At 42.4% G+C, this 25,693-nt stretch overlaps 1 protein-coding gene across 2 annotated transcripts in view; it reads right to left on the reverse strand.

Annotated features, from left to right (window-relative positions):
- Positions 1-25,693, reverse strand: part of phlpp1 (PH domain and leucine rich repeat protein phosphatase 1) — an 89,708-nt gene that overhangs the window by 1,797 nt on the left and 62,218 nt on the right. The window contains exons 11-17 of one of the 2 annotated variants that reach the window (XM_002934390.5): positions 23,448-23,648; positions 22,541-22,703; positions 15,299-15,429; positions 11,696-11,812; positions 9,829-10,023; positions 8,437-8,665; positions 1-167 (exon numbers count right to left, since the gene is read on the reverse strand). The exon at positions 1-167 is cut by the window's left edge and continues 1,797 nt beyond it. In XM_002934390.5, coding sequence (XP_002934436.3) covers positions 1-167; positions 8,437-8,665; positions 9,829-10,023; positions 11,696-11,812; positions 15,299-15,429; positions 22,541-22,703; positions 23,448-23,648 — 1,203 coding nt within the window. Of the gene's footprint in view, positions 168-8,436; positions 8,666-9,828; positions 10,024-11,695; positions 11,816-15,298; positions 15,430-22,540; positions 22,704-23,447; positions 23,649-25,693 lie in introns of both variants that reach the window. The other variant, XM_004915308.4, reaches the window with a different exon arrangement.

Genomic DNA, 25,693 nt, shown 5'->3' on the forward strand with positions numbered 1-25,693 from the left:
TCTTCCATTGAAAGGCTATCCCACAAACCCTTGCTTCCTAGGATGAAGAATTCGTCCTGTGGTGTTAGAGTAACAGACTGTACATGCGGCCGGGGGGTGACGCTTGGGTGAAGAAATGTATAACCCAGTATCCGTGTTGAATCCGTCACTCCATTAACTTTTCCATCCTAGAACAATGAATTTACAAAGAGTCAGGAACCAGACAATATGTGTAATTAAGGACATTTTTAAAGATTTACAGTGGTATACCATTAGCACAAACTGAGGGGCTAATTATAATTTTGCTCACTCGAGACCCAATTATGTCAACTGTATTTTGCCGTTACTGTACAGAGGAGTAGTGGCCAGCATTTAACCATAGTTCCCTGCCTGTTAGGTGATCCCTAGGGTTGGTGCCCAGTATGTTTTCCAATTTATTGCTTGGAGAGTTCTGTTAAATACTGGGAAGCAAGCCCTGGGTTGTAAAACAAATGTTAAGATTTGCTTTAAATAAACAAAAGTTACTTGAAATCTAAAGTGCTCATTTCATTTATGTTTGCATTATGGGAGATTTTATTAAAGACAATTAAGACAACCCACCCAATGTCTTCAGCACTTGCAAAGCCATGTCTCACTAAGGTGCAGCTCATTTAGAACTTTCTTAAATTAAAAAGTACTACTTCTGTGAACGGTCTCTACTACACTCACCTGTATCATGGCAACCCTAAACTGGCTACAAACAAATCATGGCACTCCAGCTCTTTACTGCTGGCTCCCAGCATGCCAGTATTAACACATAATGGAAGAAAATTCTAAGCAACCTCCCAATATACATTTATTTTCAGAGGTCTCAATGTTATTTTTAACGTAATTGCTAATAAACCTGACTGTACAATGTTTCAAAAAAGTCAGAACCAGAAAACAGAAAGAAATTTAAGTTATGGGTTTAATGTTTTCACAAGTTTTTTGTTTTTTTTAACTATTGCTAATGTTTAATTAATGTATATTGCAAAGTATATTAAAAAGTATACGGATACAACTAAATAATGCCACTGGACTCCCACGGAACGCGAGTCCTGATCCAATGAACCAGGAGACACAGACGCACCTACTTAAAGCCCTCACTCCACAAAACCTGCAGAGGGTAACCATCTATAAAACCCCACAGAAGCATCCACAACCAACCAAATATAAATGCTGAAAATAACATCACTTAACGTCAAGGGCCTCAACAGTGTGACAAAACGGTACTTAGCCCTGAAAGAGCTTAAAAACCTCAAGAGGGACATTGCATTCATACAAGAGACACACTTCGAGGCGCACTCAACCTCAAAACTGAACTCCAACATATACCCAACAAGCTACTATGCTTCACATCCTAGAAAAAAAGCGGGGGTGGCAACCCTAATTCACAGAGATTGCCCTTATACAGTTGAGCAAATACACCAAGACCCAATGGGCCACTACTTGGTCCTACAAGGAAAATACATAGACATTCCAATGAACTTAATCAATATCTATGCCCCCAATGTGAACTAGCTCAAATTCATACGGAAAGTCCTGAATAAATTCCTTACACAACCCAACATCTATACTATAATAGGAGGAGATTTCAATCTCACCTTCTCACAACAAATGGACAGATCACAACAGGCATCAGACCAAACCACCCACACCACCTCAAGAAGATTCCGTTGCCTACTCAGGAATTCTTTACTATTCGACGCATGGCGAATAAACCACCCAAAGGAACACCAATACACCTTCTACTCTGCCCCTCATAAGGTGCACACTCGCATTGACTATTTCTTTCTATCCCACCCCTGCCTAAAACTGGACTTTACAACAAACATCTATCCAATCACCTGGTCCGACCACGCCCCAATAAGTATCTCACTAACACTGCACGCAACCCCCCCGCTGGAACCCCACTGGAGGCTGAATGAAACCCTCCTACATGAAATAGACCAGCGTTTTTCAACCACTGTTCCGCGGCACTAGTGTGCCGCGAGATGTTGCCTGGTGTGCCGTAGGCAGGGCACCAATGTACTAGGGGGGCACTGCTCTTGGCACCAATGTACTAGGGGGGCACTGCTGCTGGGCACCAATGTACTAGGGGGCACTGCTCTTGGCACCAATGTACTAGGGGGGCACTGCTGCTGGGCACCAATGTACTAGGGGGACACTGCTCTTGGCACCAATGTACTAGGGGGGCACTGCTGCTGGGCACCAATGTACTAGGGGGACACTGCTCTTGGCACCAATGTACTAGGGGGGCACTGCTGCTGGGCACCAATGTACTAGGGGGACACTGCTCTTGGCACCAATGTACTAGGGGGGCACTGCTGCTGGGCACCAATGTACTAGGGGGGCACTGCTGCTGGGCACAGAGTTAAATTTTTTAACATTTTCTAATGGTGGTGTGCCTCGTGATTTTTTTCATGAAACAAGTGTGCCTTTGCCCAAAAAAGGTTGAGAAACACTGAAATAGACAACCGCAAGAATATTGAGGCAGCGCTAAAGGAATACTTTCAACTCAATGAACCTTCTGTCTCCTCCCTTCCCACACTCTGGGAGGCCCACAAAGCCACCGTCAGAGGACACATCATCTCACTAACCTCACAGAAAAAAAAACAATACAATCAGACCCGACTTAAAATCGAAACTCAACTAAAGGCTCTTGAAACACAATATGGTCAAACAAAGACGGACACTCTCCTGACACAGATCTTAGCTCTCAGAGATGAGCTGCGCTCCTTCAAACACAAAGAAGCAGAAAAAGCAAACATATGGACGAAACAAAAATACTATGAAAAAGGAGACAAACAACACACCCTACTGGCAAACAAATTAAAAGACCTAAAAAACCAATCCAGAATAACATCAATTAAAACCCCTTCGGGTCAACTTACATACAAGCCTGACCAAATTGGAGACGCCTTCAACCAATTCTACACCAACCTATATAACCTCAATTTACAAATCCCACAAGGGGATACAAACACACCAGACCCCCTCACAGAATTTTTCACGCAAGCTAACCTACCCAAATTCACGGAAGATGACCTTGCCCTCCTCAATGCAGACATCACCCCAGAAGAACTAGCACACACACTCAAGACAATGCCATCCGGAAAAGCACCAGGCCCCGATGGGCTTACTTACCTCTACTACAAAACATACCTTCACATATTCTCCCCCTACCTAGTCCGCCTCTTTAATCTATATCTGACCGGCACTCCCATCCCCACCACGGACCTAACCTCATACCTGTCCCTTATACCAAAAGAAGGGAAAGATCCGACGAGCTGTTCCAACTACAGGCCAATAGCACTGCTGAATTCGGACCTAAAATTGTTTTCCAAAATCCTTGCTAACCGCCTAGCCCCATTGCTGCCCAAAATAGTAGACTCAGATCAAGTAGGATTCATCCACGGCCGACAAGCAGGGGACAACACAAGAAGAGCAATCGATCTCCTGGAAATAATTGAGCGAAATAAAACCCCATCCGTTCTACTTAGCCTAGACGCTGAAAAGGCGTTTGACCGCCTGAGTTGGCCCTACCTCTTTCGCCTCTTATCCCACTTAAACCTATCTGGACCCTATGTCAGAGCACTTGAAGGACTATACAGTAAACCAACCGCCTACCTTAAACTAGCAGGTCAATCGCACAGGCCCATAAAAATCACCAACGGAACCAGGCAAGGCTGCCCTAAGCATCGAACCTCTGGCAGCTGCTATCCGGAACACACCAGATATCACAGGCATAAAAATAACCACAAAAGAATACAAAATTGCCTTATTCGCCGATGACGTACTGCTGACCTTAAGCAACCCTCTAATTTCTCTCCCTGCGCTTCATGGACTTCTCAACCAGTACTCCGCCCTATCAGGATACAAACTCAATATAACTTAAACAGAAACAATGGCATTAAACTTGCATCCTTACACCTTAGAAACAATACAAACCAAGTTCCAATACAAATGGAAAACCGACCATGTGACCTATCTTGGCATTCATCTCACACCTCAGTATAAGTCCCTATACTCCGCCAACTTTCCACCACTAATTCAGCAAACCAAACAACAACTGCAGAAATGGAACTCAGCTCCTATATCTTGGTTCGGGCGAATCTCAGCCATTAAAATTAATATTCTCCCCAAATTCCTCTACTTATTCGAAACCATCCCAACTGAAGTCAACACTAAAACACTCAAGGAAATCCAAACGACATTCCACAAATTTATTTGGGCCCAAAAAAGGCACAGAATCTCTAAATCAACCCTTACAACATCAACAAACAATGGCGGACTAGGAGTGCCCCTACTCCAAAAATACTACGAGGCTGCCAACCTACGCCAGCTCCTAGCATGGTCACACTGGAACCCAACAACAAAATGGGCCCAAATCGAAAGCCTACAGTCCAGAGACAAGCACTTAAACTCAATAATATGGTCCATCAATAAACCTCTACCGCTACCCTCAACATTACTAAGCTCAACTACCCTCACCATACGCACCTGGAACAAGCTGAAAATCAAACATGGACTGACGTCCCCCTACCCAGTAAATACCATCTACCTCAGGAATCCTTCCATAATGTTTGGACAACCACAAACCTACACACCATTAAGGACCTGCTACATAATATCACGCACCAAATGCTACCTTTTGCAGAAATTGCAGACAAATCACCTGGACCACGTATAAAAATATACGAGTACTTCCAACTGCGACATTTTCTATCACCCTACATCAGACAAAGACAAAATACCCCCCCTACACCGTTTGAACACATGGCACTAGGGGGCTTACCCCAAAAGGGACTGATATCGCGGATATACAAACTCCTCACTGAACCACCGGAAGACTCCCTCCCTCAACACCTATACATACCCAAATGGCACAGAATCATAAATCGCACTTTAACCAATACGGAATGGAGTGAGATCTGGAATAACGCTAAAAGGATGGTAACGTGCACTAAACAAAAGGAACATATATACAAGATTATGATGTTCTGGTACCACACACCGGACAAACTCAACAAACTCTTCCCCAACCACTCTCCCTCCTGCTGGAGGCATTGCGGACAATGGGGAACCTTGGAACACATATTTTGGGACTGTCCTGTAATTCAGCCATATTGGAACAATATCGCCTCCATAATAAACACATTGATACCAACCCAACTACAAAAGGACATAACAACCTTCCTGCTGGGACAACCCTTCCCCAACTTGCCTAAGCACCTGCAAACACTAAGCAACCATATACTCACCTCAGCAAGGCTATCTATTGCTGCGAACTGGAAATCACCCACCCCTCCAACCATAACAGAAATGCTACGATGGGTCAACAGCAATAAAGACTTTGAATCCAGAATAGCGAGACTATCTAACCAAACCCAAAGACACATGGACACATGGCAAATATGGGAATTCCGGGGACTGGCAAACCCACAACCACCACTAGACTTCCTCCCGAACGCTGAACGCTAAACTCGACCCCTACTCAATCCCTCATCAGGCACAATTCTGAACCTCAAGGACCACGGGAACCAGAGAAGATCTGGACATCAAAACCAACCACTTTACTTCCCTCACAGACTATTTTACCCTAGGCGCAGCCCTAGTTTTGGTTCCGTTTTGTTTTGTTTCCCTGTCCCCCCTACACCCCCCCCAAATCCTTAACAATCCCCCCCCCTACAACCACCCCCCCATTACCTCCCCCTCCTCCCCCCACTCCCCTCCCGCCCTCCCTCCCCCCCACTCCCCTCCCGCCCTCCCTCCCCCCCGCTCCCCCTCCCACCCTCCCTCCCCCCCCGCTCCCCCTCCCGCTCCCGCTCCCCCTCCCGCTCCCCCTCCCGCCCTCCCTCCCCCACTCCCCTCCCCTCCCCCTCCTCCCCCCCCCACTCCCCTCCCGCCCTCCCTCCCCCCCCGCTCCCCTCCCGCCCTCCCTCCCCCCCCGCTCCCCCTCCCACCCTCCCTCCCCCCCCGCTCCCGCCTCCCGCTCCCCCTCCCGCTCCCCTCCCCTCCCGCTCCCCCTCCCCCCACTCCCCCTCCCCCACTCCCCCTCCTCCCCCCCTCCTCCCCCCACTCCCCTCCCCCTCCTCCCCCCCACTCCCCTCCCCCTCCCCCACTCTCCCTCCACTCCCTCCCACTCCATCCCCCCACTCCCCTCCCCCAAATCCTTAACAATCCCCCCCCCTACTACCACCCCCCATTACCTCCCCCTCCTCCCCCCCACTCCCCTCCCGCCCTCCCTCCCCGCTCCCCCTCCCCCCACTCCCCTCCCCCACTCCCCCTCCCCCTCCCGCTCCCCCTCCCGCCCCACTCCCGCCCTCCCTCCCCCCCCCACTCCCGCCCTCCCTCCCCCACTCCCCCTCCTCCCCCCCACTCCCCTCCCCCCCCCCTCCCCACTCCCAGTTACCAGAAAGAGTAATTTGCATGAACCCATTGCAGCACAAATGGCAATGTATCTGTTTATTATAAAGCACAATATATTCCGCAGCGCTGTATTTATGCTGGTTAAGAGTCATCAGGAGTCATAAGTAAATGCAATTATTAAAAAAACACACAAACCAAAAACTAAGTAGACTCCATGCTATTCATGGTAATAAATCACCACTTTACCACCACCCCCCCCACTCCCCTCCCGCCCTCCCTCCCCCCCCGCTCCCTCCCGCCCTCCCTCCCCCCCCCGCTCCCCCTCCCGCCCTCCCGCCCTCCCTCCCCCCCCGCTCCCCCTCCCGCTCCCCTCCCCTCCCGCTCCCCTCCCCCCCACTCCCCCTCCCGCCCTCCCTCCCCCACTCCCCTCCCCCTCCTCCCCCCCACTCCCCTCCCCCTCCTCCCCCCACTCCCCTCCCCCTCCCCCACTCTCCCTCCCCCACTCTCCCTCCACTCCCATCCCCCCACTCCCCTCCCCCAAATCCTTAACAATCCCCCCCCCTACTACCACCCCCCATTACCTCCCCCTCCCCCACTCCCCTCCCGCCCTCCCTCCCCCCCCGCTCTCCCTCCCCCCCCGCTCCCCCTCCCCCCACTCCCCCTCCCCCCACTCCCTCCCCCACTCCCCTCCCGCTCCCCCTCCCGCCCCACTCCCCTCCCGCTCCCCCTCCCGCCCTCCCTCCCCCCCCACTCCCGCCCTCCCTCCCCCACTCCCCCTCCTCCCCCCCACTCCCCTCCCCCCCCCCCTCCCCACTCCCAGTTACCAGAAAGAGTAATTTGCATGAACCCATTGCAGCACAAATGGCAATGTATCTGTTTATTATAAAGCACAATATATTCCGCAGCGCTGTATTTATGCTGGTTAAGAGTCATCAGGAGTCATAAGTAAATGCAATTATTAAAAAAACACACAAACCAAAAACTAAGTAGACTCCATGCTATTCATGGTAATAAATCACCACTTTACTGGCACAGGGTGGTGGGAAAGAAAGTGTTAAACATTGAGGGAAGCATTCTAGCATTTCAGAAAGTTCCTTTTATTCTGCCAGCTGCAGCACTATTACTTATGCTCCAGTTCATTTTTGTACTGGGCCGAGGGGAATTTTTTCTAAAGGACAGTTAGAGGAAAGACAGGGTGAGAAAATGAGAAAGGCAGCACCTCTGAATGAATGTTCATTTATGGCACTGAAATGCTGATACACAGTAAGGATAATGTTACTTCTTTCCTTACATCTCATACAGGAACACTGCTGTCTCACTCTTATTTGCACAGCGGAATGTTAAGGCCCAGTCATACCAACAAAAGAGCTGTATGGGGTGTTGGGAAGCACAGAAGGTGTTACAGCTGGGAAGGTAGCCTGAGCTGCAGGGAAAGGGGACTAATAGTAGCAGGCTTTTGATAGGTAAATATGGAAGGGCAGCATTTTTCCCACCCTCCCTATTTCTTGTTGCTGGTTTACTTACTTATTGCAATATTTGTTGTTGTCATGGTTTATTTAGGGGGTATAAGTCATTTCAGATAATGGGGTGGACTGGTTAACCCAGTTTTCCAAATCAAATGTTTTAGGAATAAAGGGTTTTTGTTACTAATTTAAACAGTTAACTTGCAAAAAAACTTCTCATTAAAGACCACAGCCTTTCCACCACATTATTATATATACATTGTGTGTATATGTCCCATGGGGCTCATGGATATGCTAGTCAAACACTGAATAGCAAGAGACAACATCAGCAAACTGTTTAGTGTAAGACTATCTCATTGATTTTGGCTTTGTCTCTGTTTTACTAACATTATTTAATTGTAGCTTCTTACTGAAGTGCTTCATAGGGTTTAGAGATGGAGCAAACCATTTTTATGGACCCGATTCACTTGCCTTATTTTCATTGTATAAAGGGTATTGTACTGTGCACAACATTCCTAGATTTGGTCTGTTCTATTAGTCTTTCACACATGGGGAGTAACTGCCAAGGCTCTCTCATGAGATAAATTGGCTTGTTATTCCTTACCTCTGTGATGATGGCCTTGTGTTGTTTTATTCTCTTTAATTCTTCTTCACAGCTGACTGTAAGGTGTTTGGACAGGTTAAGCGGCTTCCCATCTCTGCAGATAACAGTTTGGCACTTGCCTACATTGGCTGTGGTGAGCGTGAAACATCCAGCAGGGTCCATGGGATCATGCTTTATGTGGCAGAGGACAGCAGAGCCCCCTAGTTTTTGTCCAGCTGTACCCAGTTTCCTAAAATAAAGCAGAAGTTTGGCAAATCTGTGAGATAACTGGGCAGTCATTTGTCTCTGACATTTATGAAATGATGTAGCTCGTAAATGTAGTGCGATATGTTACCCTCTCTAAACAAATGAAAACTCATCAAATTCTTGTCTTTTTTGTGCAGAACTGGGAAATAAAATCGGATTTCCTTTTACTATGCAAATTTGCTAAACAATTATTGCTAATTGTGGAAAGCGGTATTCCATCTTTTCCCATGACAAGTTGCCAATATAGAATATGCCTCCCCATAGTGTAATGTCTCATGCTACACACCTGAGGTCCTACTAAAAACAGAGTAAAAAAACTGTGCTTTGGATCATAAAGGTGGCCATACACGTAGCAATAAAAAATGATCTTTCCTGCAATATTGTTTGCCTCATTGATCTGCCATACACGCACCGAATATCATAAGAAACTAGGTTTTGTGCAATAGTGTGGCGCCAGCTTAAAGTGCACACATTTAATTAAAAATGTCTCTTTTTTTATCTTTATCTGCCTTAACTTACTCTAACCCTAAATCATCTCCTGTTTAAATATCACATGCATAACTAGTGCCAAGTGAGTTTGGAGTATGCACAGGGCCACTAAAATCAGGCCCTGAATAGTCAAATGGTAAAAGAAAAGGACCCAAAAAGCAAGTTAAAGGGCAATGTGATTTTACAGCACCCATCTGTGTTTGTAGGAACAGTTTTTTTTTCCAGGATTAGGCTTCCCTTTTATGAACAGCACTAACATTTTGCAGCCCTGTCTATAGTTGCAACTAAAAGAATCACATCCTGTTATAACTCTGTATTCCTTTTGATACATACACTAACATTTTTCACTGTCTGATAGTATACGTATAGTTATACACACACACAAATATAATGCAGACACATATAGATTGTAAGCTCTACGGGGCAGGGACCTCAATCCTCTTGTGTCTTTAACTCTTATCTTATTACTATTGTATCTTTTATTTATTTGTGCTTATTGTAATACTTTGTATTTATCTATTTTAATACCCCCTGTTTATATTAATGTATTCTACTGTAAGTGCTGCGTACATAAGTAGCGCTTTATAAATAAAGATATACATACATACATACATATGAAGAGAATAAAACGGCAGTGAGATTTCCTAATGAAGTCACCTCTGCATAACCAGGAAGGTATTTCCCATGTACTCCTCCTCGCTCTTTGTTTTTTGCAGTTCATCAGCTAGTATGTCACTCATTGTGCACTGCAGCAGGCTGGGTACCTCGACATTCCGCTCACCATCAAACACACCATACACAGCTTCACGGTTATCACAGAAATTGTTGACCAAAAGGGATGCTACACAAAGCCTAAAACAAAACAGAAAAAAATAGGATTTGCTTTAATCTCATTACAGCGAGCTAAATAATATCTTTTCTTATTATACATAATAAACTTAAAAATGTTAGGTGCATTCATTAGGAATGTTTGGTACATACGCAACGCTCTTAAATCATTTAAAAGGCAATCTATACCAGTGGTTTTTGGTGCAACCCTTTATAATGTCCAATACTTGGCCAAGGACCTTAGTCCATAATATACATGAAATATATATGAAAACATCAAACATTTAACCACCGTTAATAAATATTTAGATGGCACATAAAAGCTCTCCTCTAAGCAAGAGTAAATAAGACATTCTCCTTAAATCTTTTCCTAACTGCCCTTTAGGTAGCCACTTCTCCTATTCTCCACAATGTGAATTCCTTCTTCTTTTCCCCATTTACCTCTTCACAGTAAGGCGAGTGAAAGTAAAATGAGCTATAGCAAGAACAAGAAAGCAGTTATATGCCCTCTTTTTTAAAGAATCCCAAAACCACAGATTTATTTACCTGTAAATATTCTGTGAAACTTAGTAAATGTTAATTTGTATATAGATCTTCATTTATCTTCATAATTGTATTTATTAAAATATTCCTCAATATTAATTCCTTTGCTGAAATGAAATTTCAACAAAGCATTTTCCAGACAGGAAATATCCCTGTTTTTATCGGGATAATGTTCCTTCTGTAATAGTCTGAATTGCAAAACAATGCCATTATTTCAAATTAGAAAGCATTTGCATTTATTATAGCAGACAGCATTTTCCCCTATTTGTATTAGCAGAATGTGCAGGGAACTTGCTTTACCATTCATGAATTCTAAATATTCCATTTGTTGCTTAAACAGTGGATTTTCAGAATTCCTAGCTGTGTGAATGTTTTGTGAGTATAAGTGGGGGGTGGGAATTTCAAAAGAGGATATACATTATAAGAGGCAAAATGAATTCTTAGACTAACAGGGAAGGAACACAAAAATGTGGGGATAACTCAGCCCAGGATCTAGAAAAAATCAATAGAATATCTACTGTTTAGACAATAGTTTTGAAGCTCTGACCGTGTGAAATTGTGTGGAGCAGGTGGCACAAGCAGTTAACATTCCCAAAATCTGACATCATACATTATGCAGACACTTGAAGGCAGATCTCCAGCAGCCAATCAACAGTGCCTAAATCTTGGGCCAGCCTAGCAGAAGTATAGTGCTTCAGAATGAGATATCCTGCATCCCGTAACTTGTTGCATAGCAACCAGAGGCAACAAAAGAGAAGAGGACATCATGGTCTAGGCTGCTTTGTGAGAAGAAATCTAAGACTAGTTTCCCATTAGAAGCAAATTCTTTCCCACATGCTCATTCATTAGAAAATGTGCATTCATTCTGCCTAAACTGCTGCAAAATCAAATTTGAAGCAGGATTATCAAGTAACCCTCCCACTCTAGTAGCTCACAGTCTTTTTAACGATTGACAATAAAAACTTCCCTAGCAGAGTTTCTGAAACCCTGAGGCCCTAACTAAAGCACAAGACTCACCATTTACAGCCTGAATGACCCTGGCCTATGTACAGCTGGATACAGACATTTCTATGCATTACAAGCCACCATAACCACCTCTATGGAAGCCTCAAGAACAAGCAAATAAGAATATGCACTGTGTGACAGGACATACTTGCTCTTAACACCTGATGCCTCTGCATATCCATGGCTCCACACAGCTGGCACTCCTGATGCTTCACTTCCAGAGAACCCACAGGATGGCTGGTCCACCTTTAAGAACCGAATGTTGCTGCTAAGCAAAATAACAAATAAAATATTTAATTGGCTTACTTGGCGTAATTGTAGTTTAACATGAAGCTATTGATTAAATGACAGATCAATGGGTGCCCTTTTCTTGAGCTAAAGCAGCAACCACTGGAAATGTACACAAGGCGCATCTCCAATTACGTTTTTTGCTGGCGGCAAAGTGTGAAATTCAGCCAGGTGAATTGTTTTTTAAAATGACAGGTGGTTACCATTACTGCAAATAAAGCAGAATGTGCACTTTTCTGCCAGCTCAAACCAATGTGTGCTTAGCAACAATGTACCTTGTTCATATTCACAGAGCATGGGGTAACATTCTTAAGTGGCAAGGTAACAGCAAAAAACAGGTTTGCTATCTCGCTACAAAAAGAGCAATCAAATGTATATATCTTTTATCCAACAAACGAAAAACAAAAAAAATGTTATACTAGTTTCTTAGAAGTATTGGTTTTTAAGCAGAACAAGCTGCCAAGTATTATAATATCCATGGACATCTTGGGAGGCAAATGGACAAACAAGGTAAAATTAAACACCATCTACAGTTTGTGTTCTATTATAATGTAAGCACTACGTACGTAACTGTACATCTATTCAACCAGCTCAGATACTGAAAAAAGCAGTAAAGCCAATGACTAGATATGGGGGTATATTTTTAAATCTATATAAGAAATGGCACTATAATACTATTTTATCCTTCTCTGCATGGCTTTCAAATCAGCAGTTAGAATAGAAATGGGTAACTCTAAAGAAATACATTATCTTTGGGAATAGAGTCATTTTAAAGGCACAGATTCTGCCGAACCAGGATAAGTCCATTTTTGACCAGTGTTGTAGAGTCTCTCTCGCCATTTTTCACAGCTGTGGTTAATTGTGTAGAGGTCTGGGTGGAGATATCAATGCCCAAATAATGGACAAAACAAGTTTTCCATTTCAAATCAAAATTTAATTCTAATAGTTTGACTATATGTGGCGGTTATGTGGTGTTTAGTGCCTCTCTGATTTAGTGTGATTAATGGCTAATCCTTAAACCTTACCAAACAAGTCCAATAGGTGGATTAAGTTGGGTAGGGAAGTCAATGGCTTAGTTATGGTCATGAGTATATCATCTGCATAAAAGCTTTGCTTACATATTTGTTGGTCCAACTAAATGTCTGAAATGTTATTGTCTTGCCTTATGAGTTCTGCTAGGGGATCCATTGCTAGAATAAATAGTATTGGGGAAAGAGGACAGCCCTGTCTGATGCCTCTTTCAATATTAATGGGGTCAGACATATATGGGCCCCATTTGGGCACTGCTTTAGGGGATCAATATAAATTTTTTAGTGCCAAAATAAAAGATGGTCCGAAGCCCCACTTCTCTATGTTGTATAGATAATCCCAATTCAAATGTCTTGTGTATATCAATGGACAATAACATCCCTTGCTGATTTGAATTATTCAAATGGTGTATTAATTGTAATACTTGTCTGATATTGTCTGAGGCTTGTATTTTTGGGACAAAGCCTGTTTGGTCTAGGTCAATCAATTTCCGGGAGTATCCTGTTGAGTCGTGTTGCTAAAATTTTGGAAAGAAGTTTAATATCAATGTTCGTATATCTCTATTTTAATTTGTTTGAGGTTTATTGATAATCATAAGGACATTTTCCATTTTCCATCATATGTCCGTGATTACCAGTAATGTAAAGTTCCAATGCAGCCACTGCAGCTAAGTTATTTTACAAACATTTTTTCCTAATAAAGGGGATTTAAAGTAAATACACTATCAAAATTCCCAGGAATGTCCACATCCCACTGTTCAGTTAACAAGTGGAAGATAATTAACATGCTTTCACTTTTGCATCTACTCAAAATTCTGCAGCAGAGCTGTGCCAGATTTAGCTCCATCTTGTCATCTTTCTCTCTTGACACCTAAGGGTGCAGGCTCCACACAGCTAATTTGCTGAGTCAGCCACAGTTATAAAAAAGGTATTTTTAGAAGTCTTGTGACTGTATAAATTCCTCAAAGGTGACCTTTAATAATTTACCATGTCTTGCTACAATGAGTCTCTCTTTCTTGGAATTTAAAATGTTCGTGTTGCTTAACTTTTCAACATTAACTTTAACCCACTCTGTGACCATTTATGGTGGGTCAGTTAGACTGAATATGCAAATAAAGCTACACTAGCATGAAAAATGCAATATTCAAGCTGACCTTACACATTAAGATCCCCTTGTTTGGCCAGGTTGCCAACATGTGAACTTTTCACTGATGTGCCCATCAATATCAGACTGATCAGATTGTTTGTACCTCTAGCCAACAATCTGATCATAACTTCCCTATACAGGCAGCCAAATCAAGAACCACATCAATGCACAGATGCAGTCCTCATTACCAGGCAGGTTTGATTTTCCTATTGGAGATATGTGGGTGAAAATTAAGTTTGCAAAGTTCGCCAGTCAAAAAATCCCATACATGAATTAACAGCTTAAAGGAGAAGGAAAGGCTAGCAAAGAGTTAATCTCAAGCTGCAGGCATACCTTCAGTTGTCTCAATAGTGCCCTTAAGTCTCCCCATATTTCACCTGTTCAGATGATCAGAAGCCAAACAGAAAGAAAAAAATGCTGAGCTGTGTAAAGAAAGTTCCCATAATGCCTCACTCCTGCACCGAGACCCAGACCAAGTGTACATGCTCAGTTTTTAAGACTACGAGTCAGCTTCCTGCTGATAGGCTCAGATCCACGTTCCTAACGGTGGGGGGGGGGAGTGAGTTCTTAGCATTCTTGAGGGAGGGGGGAGCAGGAGATGAGAGAGAGCAGAAAGCTGCGTGTCTTTGGAACATGAAATACAGACACAAGAAATCTTTTGACAGAGAAGTCAGTGCAGCGTTTCTGTGAGTGCTTATGGCTGTATTAACATAGACCTTTCTGATAAAGCTTACTTAGTTTTTACCTTTCTTTCTCCTTTAAAACTTTGTATGTAAAGGTGGCTATAGGCAGGCAGATTTGTTTAAACCACATCCCATGCAGACAACACACACAGCAGGACCTGCATTATTTCTGGTCTTGTGACCTCTGAGGGAGCACACATCTCACAACTAAATGGTGGATCAAGGGAAAGGATGTAAAAGGGCAATATTTTTTTCTTTAATCTTAAAAAAGGCAGCAAAGGGCAGTTTTCTTTTCCTGGTCTGCCTGACCAACCAGCAGCTGAGCTGGAACAGTACACATACATCATTTGTGTAAAGTTAATTTTTGCACGTTTTCCAAAAACTGTAATTTTTTTTTTTTTTTTTTTTTTTTTACAGCCGAGGGAAAGCAAAAGTTAAATATCCACTACCCTACTAGGCATGTACACAATGCAAAATTAGCTACAATTTGTTTCACATGACATGACAGCAAACAGAGAAGGTGTGGTGGAAAGGGATGTTATTCTTGTGGGTAATAATCACATGCAAGTCATTAAAGTGCGTGCAAAAATACATTTGGTACTCACTTCAGAAGCTCCAGGGTTTTGTGGTCAAGGAGCAAGCGGGCATTACCAGTCAGGTCCAGTTCCTGCAGTCTGGGAGGTAGGTTTTCAGGCAACGTGATTTCAGTAAGTTCATTGCAGCTTAAGTCCACACACTAGGAGAGAGAAGGTGAGATGTGTATTTACTACAGACAAACATTTCCAGTTAGGTGTGTCTCCTGTAGGCAAAATCTTTGGGCCCTTGCAAAAGGAAAGTATAATTACTTCGGGTAATTTGGAAAATAACGAATCATAGAGCAGATTGCATATTTATATGAATTGCAAAATCACAATACAGGTATGGGACCCTGTTATCCAGAATGCTCGGGACCTGGGGTTTTCCAGATAAGGGATATCTCCGTAATTCGGATCTCCATAACTTAAGTCTGCTTAAAATAATTTAAATATTGAATAAACCCATTTTTTGCCTCCAATAAGAATTAATTATATCTTAGTTGGGATTAAGTACAAGGTACTGTTTTATTATTAAAGAAAAAAAGAAAAATTTTATAAATTAGAATTATTTACTTATAATGAAGTCTATGGGAGATGGCCTTTCTGTAATTTGGAACTTTCTGGATAACGGATTTCCAGATAAGGGATCCCATACCTATACACATAAAACAGTATTGTCAGGAAATGTGGTCCTTCTGTTAACTTAGAACACGGGCTTCCCTGCTAGCTGACCTCATAGCGGTGTATTAGGAATAGGTGACAGAATAAAAACTGGCTAATACCCTCTCACACAATCACACGTAACTGTTTGGTCATGTTTGTATACAGCTGCATTTATCCGTTACATGGTTACATAGGGTTGAAAAAAGACCAAGAGTCCATCAAGTTCAACCCTTCCAAGTAAACCCAGCACACACAACCTATACTTACAGCTCTATACCAACACATACATAAACTACAGTGGAGGAAATAATTATTTGACCCCTCACTGATTTTGTAAGTTTGTCCAATGACAAAGAAATGAAAAGTCTCAGAACAGTATCATTTCAATGGTAGGTTTATTTTAACAGTGGCAGATAGCACATCAAAAGGAAAATCGAAAAAATAACTTTAAATAAAAGATAGCAACTGATTTGCATTTCATTGAGTGAAATAAGTTTTTGAACCCTCTAACAAAAAAAGACTTAATACTTAGTGGAAAAACCCTTGTTTGCAAGCACAGAGGTCAAACGTTTCTTGTAATTGATGACCAAGTTTGCGCACATTTTAGGAGGAATGTTGGTCCACTCCTCTTTGCAGATCATCTCTAAATCCTAAAAAGGTTTCGAGGCTGTCTCTGTGCAACTCTGAGCTTGAGCTCCCTCCATAGGTTTTCTATTGGATTAAGGTCCGGAGACTGACTAGGCCACTCCATGACCTTAATGTGCTTCTTCTTGAGCCACTCCTTTGTTGCCTTTGCTGTATGTTTTGGGTCATTGTCGTGCTGGAACACCCATCCACGACCCATTTTCAGTTTCCTGGCAGAGGGAAGGAGGTTGTCGTTCAGGATTTCACGATACATGGCTCCGTCCATTTTCCCGTTAATGCGAATAAGTTGTCCTGTGCCCTTAGCAGAAAAACACCCCCAAAGCAAAATGTTTCCACCCCCATGCTTGACGGTGGGGACGGTGTTTTGGGGGTCATAGGCAGCATTTTTCTTCCTCCAAACACAGCGAGTTGAGTTAATGCCAAAGAGCTCTATTTTGGTCTCATCAGACCACAGCACCTTCTCCCAGTCACTCACAGAATCATTCAGGTGTTCATTGGCAAACTTCAGACGGGCCTGCACATGTGCCTTCTTGAGCAGGGGGACCTTGCGAGCCCAGCAGGATTTTAATCCATTGCGGTGTTATGTGTTTCCAATGGTTTTCTTGGTGACTGTGGTCCCTGCTAATTTGAGGTCATTAACTAACTCCTCCCGTGTAGTTCTAGGATGCTTTTTCACCTTTCTCATAATCATTGACACCCCACGAGGTGAGATCTTGCGTGGAGCCCCAGAGCGAGGTCGATTGATGGCCATTTTGTGCTCCTTCCATTTTCGAACAATCGCACCAACAGTTGTCACCTTCTCTCCCAGCTTCTTGCTAATGGTTTTGTAGCCCATTTCAGCCTTGTGCAGGTCTACAATTTTGTCTCTGACATCCTTGGACAGCTCTTTGGTCTTTCCCATGTTGGAGAGTTTGGAGTCTGCTTGATTGATTGATTCTGTGGACAGGTGTCTTTTATACAGGTGACTAGTTAAGACAGGTGTCCTTAATGAGGTTGACTAATTGAGTAGAAGTGTCTAACCACTCTGTGGGAGCCAGAACTCTTAATGGTTGGTAGGGGTTCAAAAACTTATTTCACTCAATGAAATGCAAATCAGTTGCTATCTTTTATTTAAAGTTATTTTTTCGATTTTCCTTTTGATGTGCTATCTGCCACTGTTAAAATAAACCTACCATTGAAATGATACTGTTCTGAGACTTTTCATTTCTTTGTCATTGGACAAACTTACAAAATCAGTGAGGGGTCAAATAATTATTTCCTCCACTGTATATATACAACCACAATTGTAGGTAGTAGAATCACAATAGCCTTGTATACAATGCTATTTTAATACATAATTAAAAAATAATTTTGGATTCTTTTTACTCCTAGCTGCAATACCCCTTTCCATCTCTATTTTAGCTTGCCTGATAGCTATTTTGCATGCTTTATTTGCTTCCTTGTACCTGATGAAAGTCTCTGCTGTCCCAGCTAACTTGAATGCTTTAAAAGCACATTTTTTCTAACCAACCTCGACACTAACACTTTTATTCAGCCATAAAGGTTTTGCTTTGCGATGCCTCTCCTTGCTTACAAGGGGAATATACTGTTGTGTATACCTGCAAAGCAATGTTTTAAAGATGTTCCATTTTCCTTCTGTGTCTATCCCTATGAAAAGCCTTTCCCAGTTGACACATTGCAGAGATGCCCTTATACTGGCAGTAAGTCTGCACGTCTATAATCAAGCATTTTAGTTACTCCATTATAGAGCTGTCTCTGCAGCATTATCTCAAAGGAGACCATGTTGTGATCACTGTTCCCAAAAAGCTCACCCACACAAATGTTAGAGATGAGTTCAGTATAATTAAATATTACCCAGTCCAAAACAGTCATTCCTAGTAGGTTCTTGAACCGCCTGAAAGTTGTCATTTAGCATATTTACAAACCTACTAGCTTTTTCTGACTTAGCCACCCCAGTACTCCAGTCAATGTCCATATAATTTAAGTCCTCCATAATAACAACTTGACCTTGTTGTGAAGCCTCCTTTTGCAATACTAGCTGGGCCTCATCACCCTCACTTAAACCGGGTGGTTTATAGCATACACCAATGATCATTTTCTTTGTAACCTTCAGCCCTACTGAAATTTCTACCCAAAGAGATTCTACAAGTCTCTTTGTAATGTCTTTACTACATGGCTTTAACCCTCACTTTACCATTTTTAATCTCTGTCCCTCCTAAAAAGTGTGTAACCATTTAAATTCACGGCCCAGTCGCATTTTTCATCCCACCAGGTCTCAGTAATACCAATTAAGTCATAATTTTCAATACATGCAATAGCCTGCAGCTCCCCTAATTTACCTGACAAGCTCCGTGCATTAGCCAGCATGCAGCAGAGATTACTACTTCTCCCTCTGATATTTACATTAGCTAATTGAGAGTTAGAGCTAAGGTAAATATTAGTTTCCCTTGAAACAACAGAAGCTCCTTATCTGATAAACTATATGCCCCCCTCACTCCTCCCCCATGACCCTTTGCAAATCCCACTGCCCGTCTACACTAGCTTTCCCATAAAACTCTACTTACAGTCTCTTAACCATTCTCTCCCCTAGCACAGAGGACCCCCTTCCATTGAGGTGCAATCCGTCACGGCTGTGTAGATTGCCCAAAGAAAAGTCAGCCCAGTACTCTAGGAACCCAAACCCTTCCTTCCTACACCACACATTTTGCTCCCTAAGCTCCCGCTGTCTCCCTAAACTTGCACACGGCACCAACAAAACTTCCAAAAAAGTAACACTGGAGGACCTTTCCTTAATCTTAGTCCACCTACCATTCATTTTGTCATTAGTACCAATATGTACCAAGACAGCCGGGTCATGCCAAGCCCCTCCCAATAATTTGTCAACCCGATCAACCACATGCCGAACCCTGGCACCAGAAAGACAGCAAACTGTTCGGTTGAAGTGATCTGCTCGACAGATTACCCTGTCCACTTTCCTAATGATTGAATCCCCTATAACCACCATCTGTTTACGCCTAGGTCTGCTCTCCTCCCCACCACTACTAGAGAAACTGGTTCTCATCTAGAACCGCCAGTCCAGAGGTCATGCTCCCATCTTCCTTACACAATCTGGCAAATCTGTTGGGATGCGCAAACCCTGGCTCAGCCTCCCTCTTCCTTTTACCCACACTAGATTGTCTAACTGTCACCCAGCTTACTGCCTTATTATCCTTTCACTGCTCCCCTTCCCCCAAACTATCTGACCCCACTAGCTCCTGCTCAGTGAGCAAAAGACCCCTCTGCAATCGAATGCAGTGTTGCAACTTATTTCTCTAGGGCTCTAACGTGAGCCTCTAAAGTGCCAATTTGCTCACATCCACAACAGAGGTATGCACTTTGGAACTGTTGTTCCACAACCGCATGTGGCAGACTGTGCACTGTGTCAGACCTTCAGTGTTGCTGCCACTCATTCTCCCAGTTACAGAAACAGTTAAACAAAACTAGGGGGAAAAAGACTTGGAATAAATACAAACTTTGTACCTTGTTTGAAACTCCTTTTGTTTGTAACTCCTGTGGTTTATAACTCCACTTACAGAGCCCCACTTAAAGAGCAATCACTTAAAGAGCAAGGAAAGGCTACTACTGTAGCCCTTAATAAAGTGTAATCGCCAAATTAATTTTTTAAAATAAAGGTCACATCTCACAAAATTTGACTTGTAACTTAGGTGTATTTGCATCCTGTCACGGCCGCCATCTTGGATTCCTGGATTCCGCCGCTCGCACCCCACCGCTCGCTCTGCGCGTCACTGAGGCCAGGGGAGGGGAGCGCACCGGCTTCTCTCACTGAAATCAAGCAATGCGCCACCTACAGTGTCCTGGTCACATAGTCAATGCAGGAGTGATGCATTATGGGAATCCTCTTTATCCAGCTCAGCGTTTTTTATTCCTGTTTGGCTTCAGATCTTCTGAACAGGTGAAATATGGGGAGACTTAAGGGCACTATTGAGACAACTGAAGGTATGCCTGCAGCTTGAGATTAACTCTTTATTAGCCTTTCCTTCTCCTTTAAAGAGCACCAACCACCAGAGCAAGCTCCATTGGAGTCCCAGTGGTTCCATTTATACTGTCTGTTCAGGTGCAACTAATTAAACCCCACCCACCTCAAACTGAGGGTAGCTACAAATGAATGCAACTTCTGGCAAACCTTATAGTTCACCAAACTTTGTAATTTAGCACAAAAAACAGCAAATACTTTTGAAAAAATTGAACCCAACAGTTAAACACAATTATTTTGAATAAAGTTAATAAAATATACTTATCCCTTTTATTTTATTTTGTTGAATTGAAATAGCAAGTTGTTTCAACCAGCCACCAGCCTGTTAGTAATCTGTAACTTTATAGAAGCTGGTGTGTGGGGCTCCTACACAGAAGCTTCAAAACAAGAGCTTAAGAATCTGATTTAGAAGCCAAGGAAATGACGTCACATTCGTAAATCAAACTTTTATCAGCAATTGCAGATTATTTTATAAATGGAAAAGAGTAATTGTTATACAGAATGATTAATTCAGCAAGTGTGGAAAGCGCCTGGACAGAAAAATGCTTATAATTTAATGTACCTTCTCTTTTCTGGTTCTGCATTTTCCCTATTTTTTTAGACTTGCGTTTAAAGATGACAAGTGATTAGAAGAGATTACTAAAAGTAAACGGATGAGGCATACTTCCTCTTGCCTCCAGTTTTAGCTCTGTTACAGGATTCCAATACATTGCATGCCATTGCCAGAACAAGCTTCCTCTCCGTGGGAAAATGCTGTAACCTTGAAGCTAATCTTTGGCTGTTCAACTCCTGGACTAACTAACTGCACTGTTCATGCTTCAGCAGGCATGCAAGCAACTTCAACATAATTATAAGGAGGAAAAACATGGGAACAATTGTTGGCTGCCAAATATGCTGTACATGAGGGTGCCAGAAAATCACTGTCAGATTTCCAACTATAACTTGAAGGGGCTGGTAAACTTTAAACACTGCATGACCGTATGATATAATTACATCTATCATTTTTAATAATCTAGTACAGGCAAGTACTACAACAGTGCTATAAGTAAATGCCATTGACACTGCCTCTCAGTTGCACAGAAAGTGTTGTTTTAGCATGCAGACATAAGCAGAGGTAGGGCTCGTACTCACGAATGTTACTTCAGGACTCCTGTAAGGGGTAATAGCCAATTATACAATTACTGCCCTTAAGGGCAGTGGCACACGTGGAGATTGGTCGCTCCACAATAAATCTTAGTTACTGTGGGTGGCTAATCTCCCCACAATGCCATCCCAACGGCAAGAATGTAAATCGCCAGTGGGATGGCATACGCATCTCCTCAGTTTCCCGAAGCCGCCTGAAGTTTTCTCAGAGGCAACTTCGGGAAACCTGAAGCGACGCATATGCCATCCCACCGGTAATTTACATTCTTGCCCGTGGGATGGCATGTCAAGGAGATTAGTCGCCTGTGTGCCACTGCCCTAAGGTTGAAGACACACAGAGCTACTAGTAGCAGCTACTTTTTTACAGCTACTAAATGCCAATAAATATCCTGCCATAGACAATACTGAGAATTGCCTCTGCTAAAACACACGTAGAGACTGTTAATACATGATCAGCATTGTCTATTTTAGTCACCACTACAAGTAGCTGCTACTAATAGCTCCACGTGTCTACAATGCTGCATTCTATCAAGGTCTGTTCTGATTTACTGACCTGTATCTTGTCTGTATTTATTCTGGAAATTTAACCCATAGATTTTATTCCACCTCAGACTAATGTGGTTTATTCTTACTCCACTTTATTTACACATATTAAAAACACTTACAGTGTTAAAAATAATCTTAAAACAGAATTCAAGAGGTTTAAAATGTTTTTCACACAAACCCACACACTTCTTCATGCCCATATAGATAGCAACCAGGCCATTTAAAAATTAAAATCTCTTAACCTTAATCTCGGATAGCTGCATAACTTCAGGGAAGACTTCCAGGCAGTTGGAGTGAGCAATGACTGTGTGCATGCGCCTGCAGTTCATTATGGTAGTTGGCATGGCTTTCAGCTTGTTCCCGCTAATATCTATTTCTTCTAGTTCCTCCAGTTTGGCCATTTTACTGCATAAAAGTAAGAATATACTTCTTAAATGTATACATAACATATCCTCCTGTCAAGCAATTAAGATCAGATTCATTTACGACATACAGTTCAGAAATGTACTGCAACAGACGTTACGTAATCTTTTAATTCCACAATTCTTCCTATTAGGGCCGTGACACACGAGGAGAGGAAACTTCGTCAACTTCGCCAAATCGTGGTGCCGCATAAGCCATCCCACTGGCGATTTACATTCTAGTTGGTGGGATGGCATTGCGGGGAAATTAGTCACCCGCAACAACGGATATTTGTTGCGGCGTGACAAATCTTCCCGTGTGTCATGGCCCTTAGTGTTAGACTCTGCGTTATGCACTGTCAGGCGATCTCTGAGGGTCACAAACAACATCACAAAATGGTAAGATCGCAAGGTAAAAGGGCAATATTTACCAATATGCCAATTTGGTTATATTCATCTTATATTATATAATACACAAGAGCCATAGTTATCTTCTACGATTTCTGTAGTCAAAGTCTAGACACTTATGTTCTATATGGCAACGTTCATAGAAAAGAATTGTGAATAATCAGAAATGGAACAGGTCTCTTACAGTGGCTCATTTATCACTGCAATTTGCAACTGGGCAGAAACTCATTAATAAATGCCCCCCCACTACCTTTCTCATAAGGAAACTCATTTATTGGCAGTCAAGCAGAGAGTAGATAAGGCCTGTGCCAGGTTAAAGTTACAAATAAGAGGCACTCACCTTGCTGGGAAAGTCTGTAGATGATTGAAGGCCATGTGCAGGATCTTCAGGTGGGGATGTCCCATTAATAAGGGCACACATTTGTCAGTGAGATTATTATTAGTCAGATACAGCTCCTGCAACATACTGTGCGACTCTTCGGACAGACATGTGGCAGGAAGGGTTTCTAAATGGTTGGCAGAGGCATTGAGGCACCTTAGGCTGCAAAAAAGGAAAAAATAACAGAAATAAACTTTTCTGTATGTTATAGCTGGCACTATCTTAAAAGACTATTTTCTTTATATCTTTCTTTTTAAGGTCTCTCCTATTAATAAACAAAAATCAACTAATAGGATATTGTCTTAGAATAGTATGGTCTACATGACATTTAGTTAATGTTAAAGTGAACTAACTCCTTTTACTAGGAATAATAAACATTCTAATTAAATATAATTTGTGGGAAGAAAATTAGGTATATTATATAGTACAAACCTGGCTCTTATATTGTACATATGCACAGTATCTCACAACTAGCCACTTCTTGGGAAATTAACTATATCTTTGCTAAAGATTCACTATTTAAAGGGGAAGTTCACCTTAAGGTTAAAGGGGAAAAAAGTAAATTTATTTTTTAATTAAATTCCAGTATAAATTCCACAGATGCAATATATTGGTTCTACTAATAAACCTGCCAGTTATACACACACACACACACACACACAAAGGAGTTAAAGAATAAGTCAGCTTTCTGTAGGCTGCCTTTCCAACATGTTGGTACTTGCCACCTGCAATAAAAGAATCATGTGGTGTTCTGAAAAGCTATATAATTTGCTTTACCAAAATCTGAAATCTAGGCTGGCCAGTTCCTGCATGTGTATTCTGGATCTTTCCAATAACAGCAAGGGCAGGAGATCAGACAAGTAGGCTGGTAGCGTACTAGTTGCAGTTTCTTGTGACGGCTACTAAAATAGACAATGCTGATCTTTTGCTGATAATTGTCTCTACAGTATGTGTGTTTTAGCATAGGCAATTCTCAGTATTGTCTATGGCAGACTACCAGTGCGGTCTGCCAGTATGGATCTGTGCTTGGGAATCCTTCCTACATTTTGCACTAGGCAGTAGGAGAAAGGCAGATCATAAAAAGGGGAAAGAGACCCTGTTATTGCACAATACCCAAATAGTAGGTATAACAACATTTTTCAGTATATGAAATGATCACACTGCAGAAAAACTTTATAGTCTTACACATGAACAATTCTGCATCAAGCAAAAAAAAAAAAAAAAAAAAAAGAAAGAAAGAAAGCAGAATGGGTGGGCTTGACAGTTAAAAGTATACAGGTTTAGACAGATGACTGAATAAAGGTCCCCATACACGGGCCGATTCTAGCTGCCGATATCAGTCGTTGATGCGGTTGATACTCGTTGATGCAGTCCCCGATCAGACTAGATTTTTAAACCTGCCCGATCGAGATCTGGCTGATTTCAGGCCAGATATTGGTCGGGCAGTCCTGTCGGTAGCGCCCATACACGGGCCGATTAGCTGCCAACCGGTCTAAGGGACCAATATTGGCAGCTAGAATCAGCCCGTGTATGGGGACCTTAACAGGCAACAGCAGATTCAGATAAAGGGATTTATCCATGTTCCATAACTCACTGAAACTCATGTAGTATAATAAAGTACTCCTGCAGTAAAATATAAGAATATTAAAATACCTATGGTTTAATGGAATTTACTAATGTTTTGTGAATAGCAATATCCCTATATTTTACAACAGAAAGTTCATTATTGCCTAACATCCGTATATTTTACAGTGGGACACATTACTTCCCTATGCAAGGCACGGACAACACAAACAGCTGTGAATGAAATCACATTCAATATCAAGCAACTAAGGGTCATTGCAAACACTGCCTCATTCTCATTTTCAAGCCAACCAGATGTTATAAGGACCGTATACTCCCCTTTTGCAACACTGGTTTAACAGATAAGGCTTGTGTTTAACATACATTTGCCTATTGTTGTGTCAGATTGACAAAACGCATCCGACGGATGTAGCTGCATAGGTTAAATATAAAATCGAATGGATACAAAAATCTGGTGTGAACTACATTAAAGTCATTCAACACAACATGCCTGTTGGAAAGGAATGCAGCATGCTGTTCCTTCATTTGGCAAGCTAGAAACTGATGGAGTCTGATAGACTACTTTCTCACTAAAATACACTGACCATTGGATAGGACTTGCAGCAACAAAACACTCCTTTATC

The sequence above is a fragment of the Xenopus tropicalis genome, chromosome 6, assembly GCF_000004195.4.
Source record: "Xenopus tropicalis strain Nigerian chromosome 6, UCB_Xtro_10.0, whole genome shotgun sequence".
Taxonomy (NCBI): Eukaryota; Metazoa; Chordata; class Amphibia; order Anura; family Pipidae; genus Xenopus; species Xenopus tropicalis.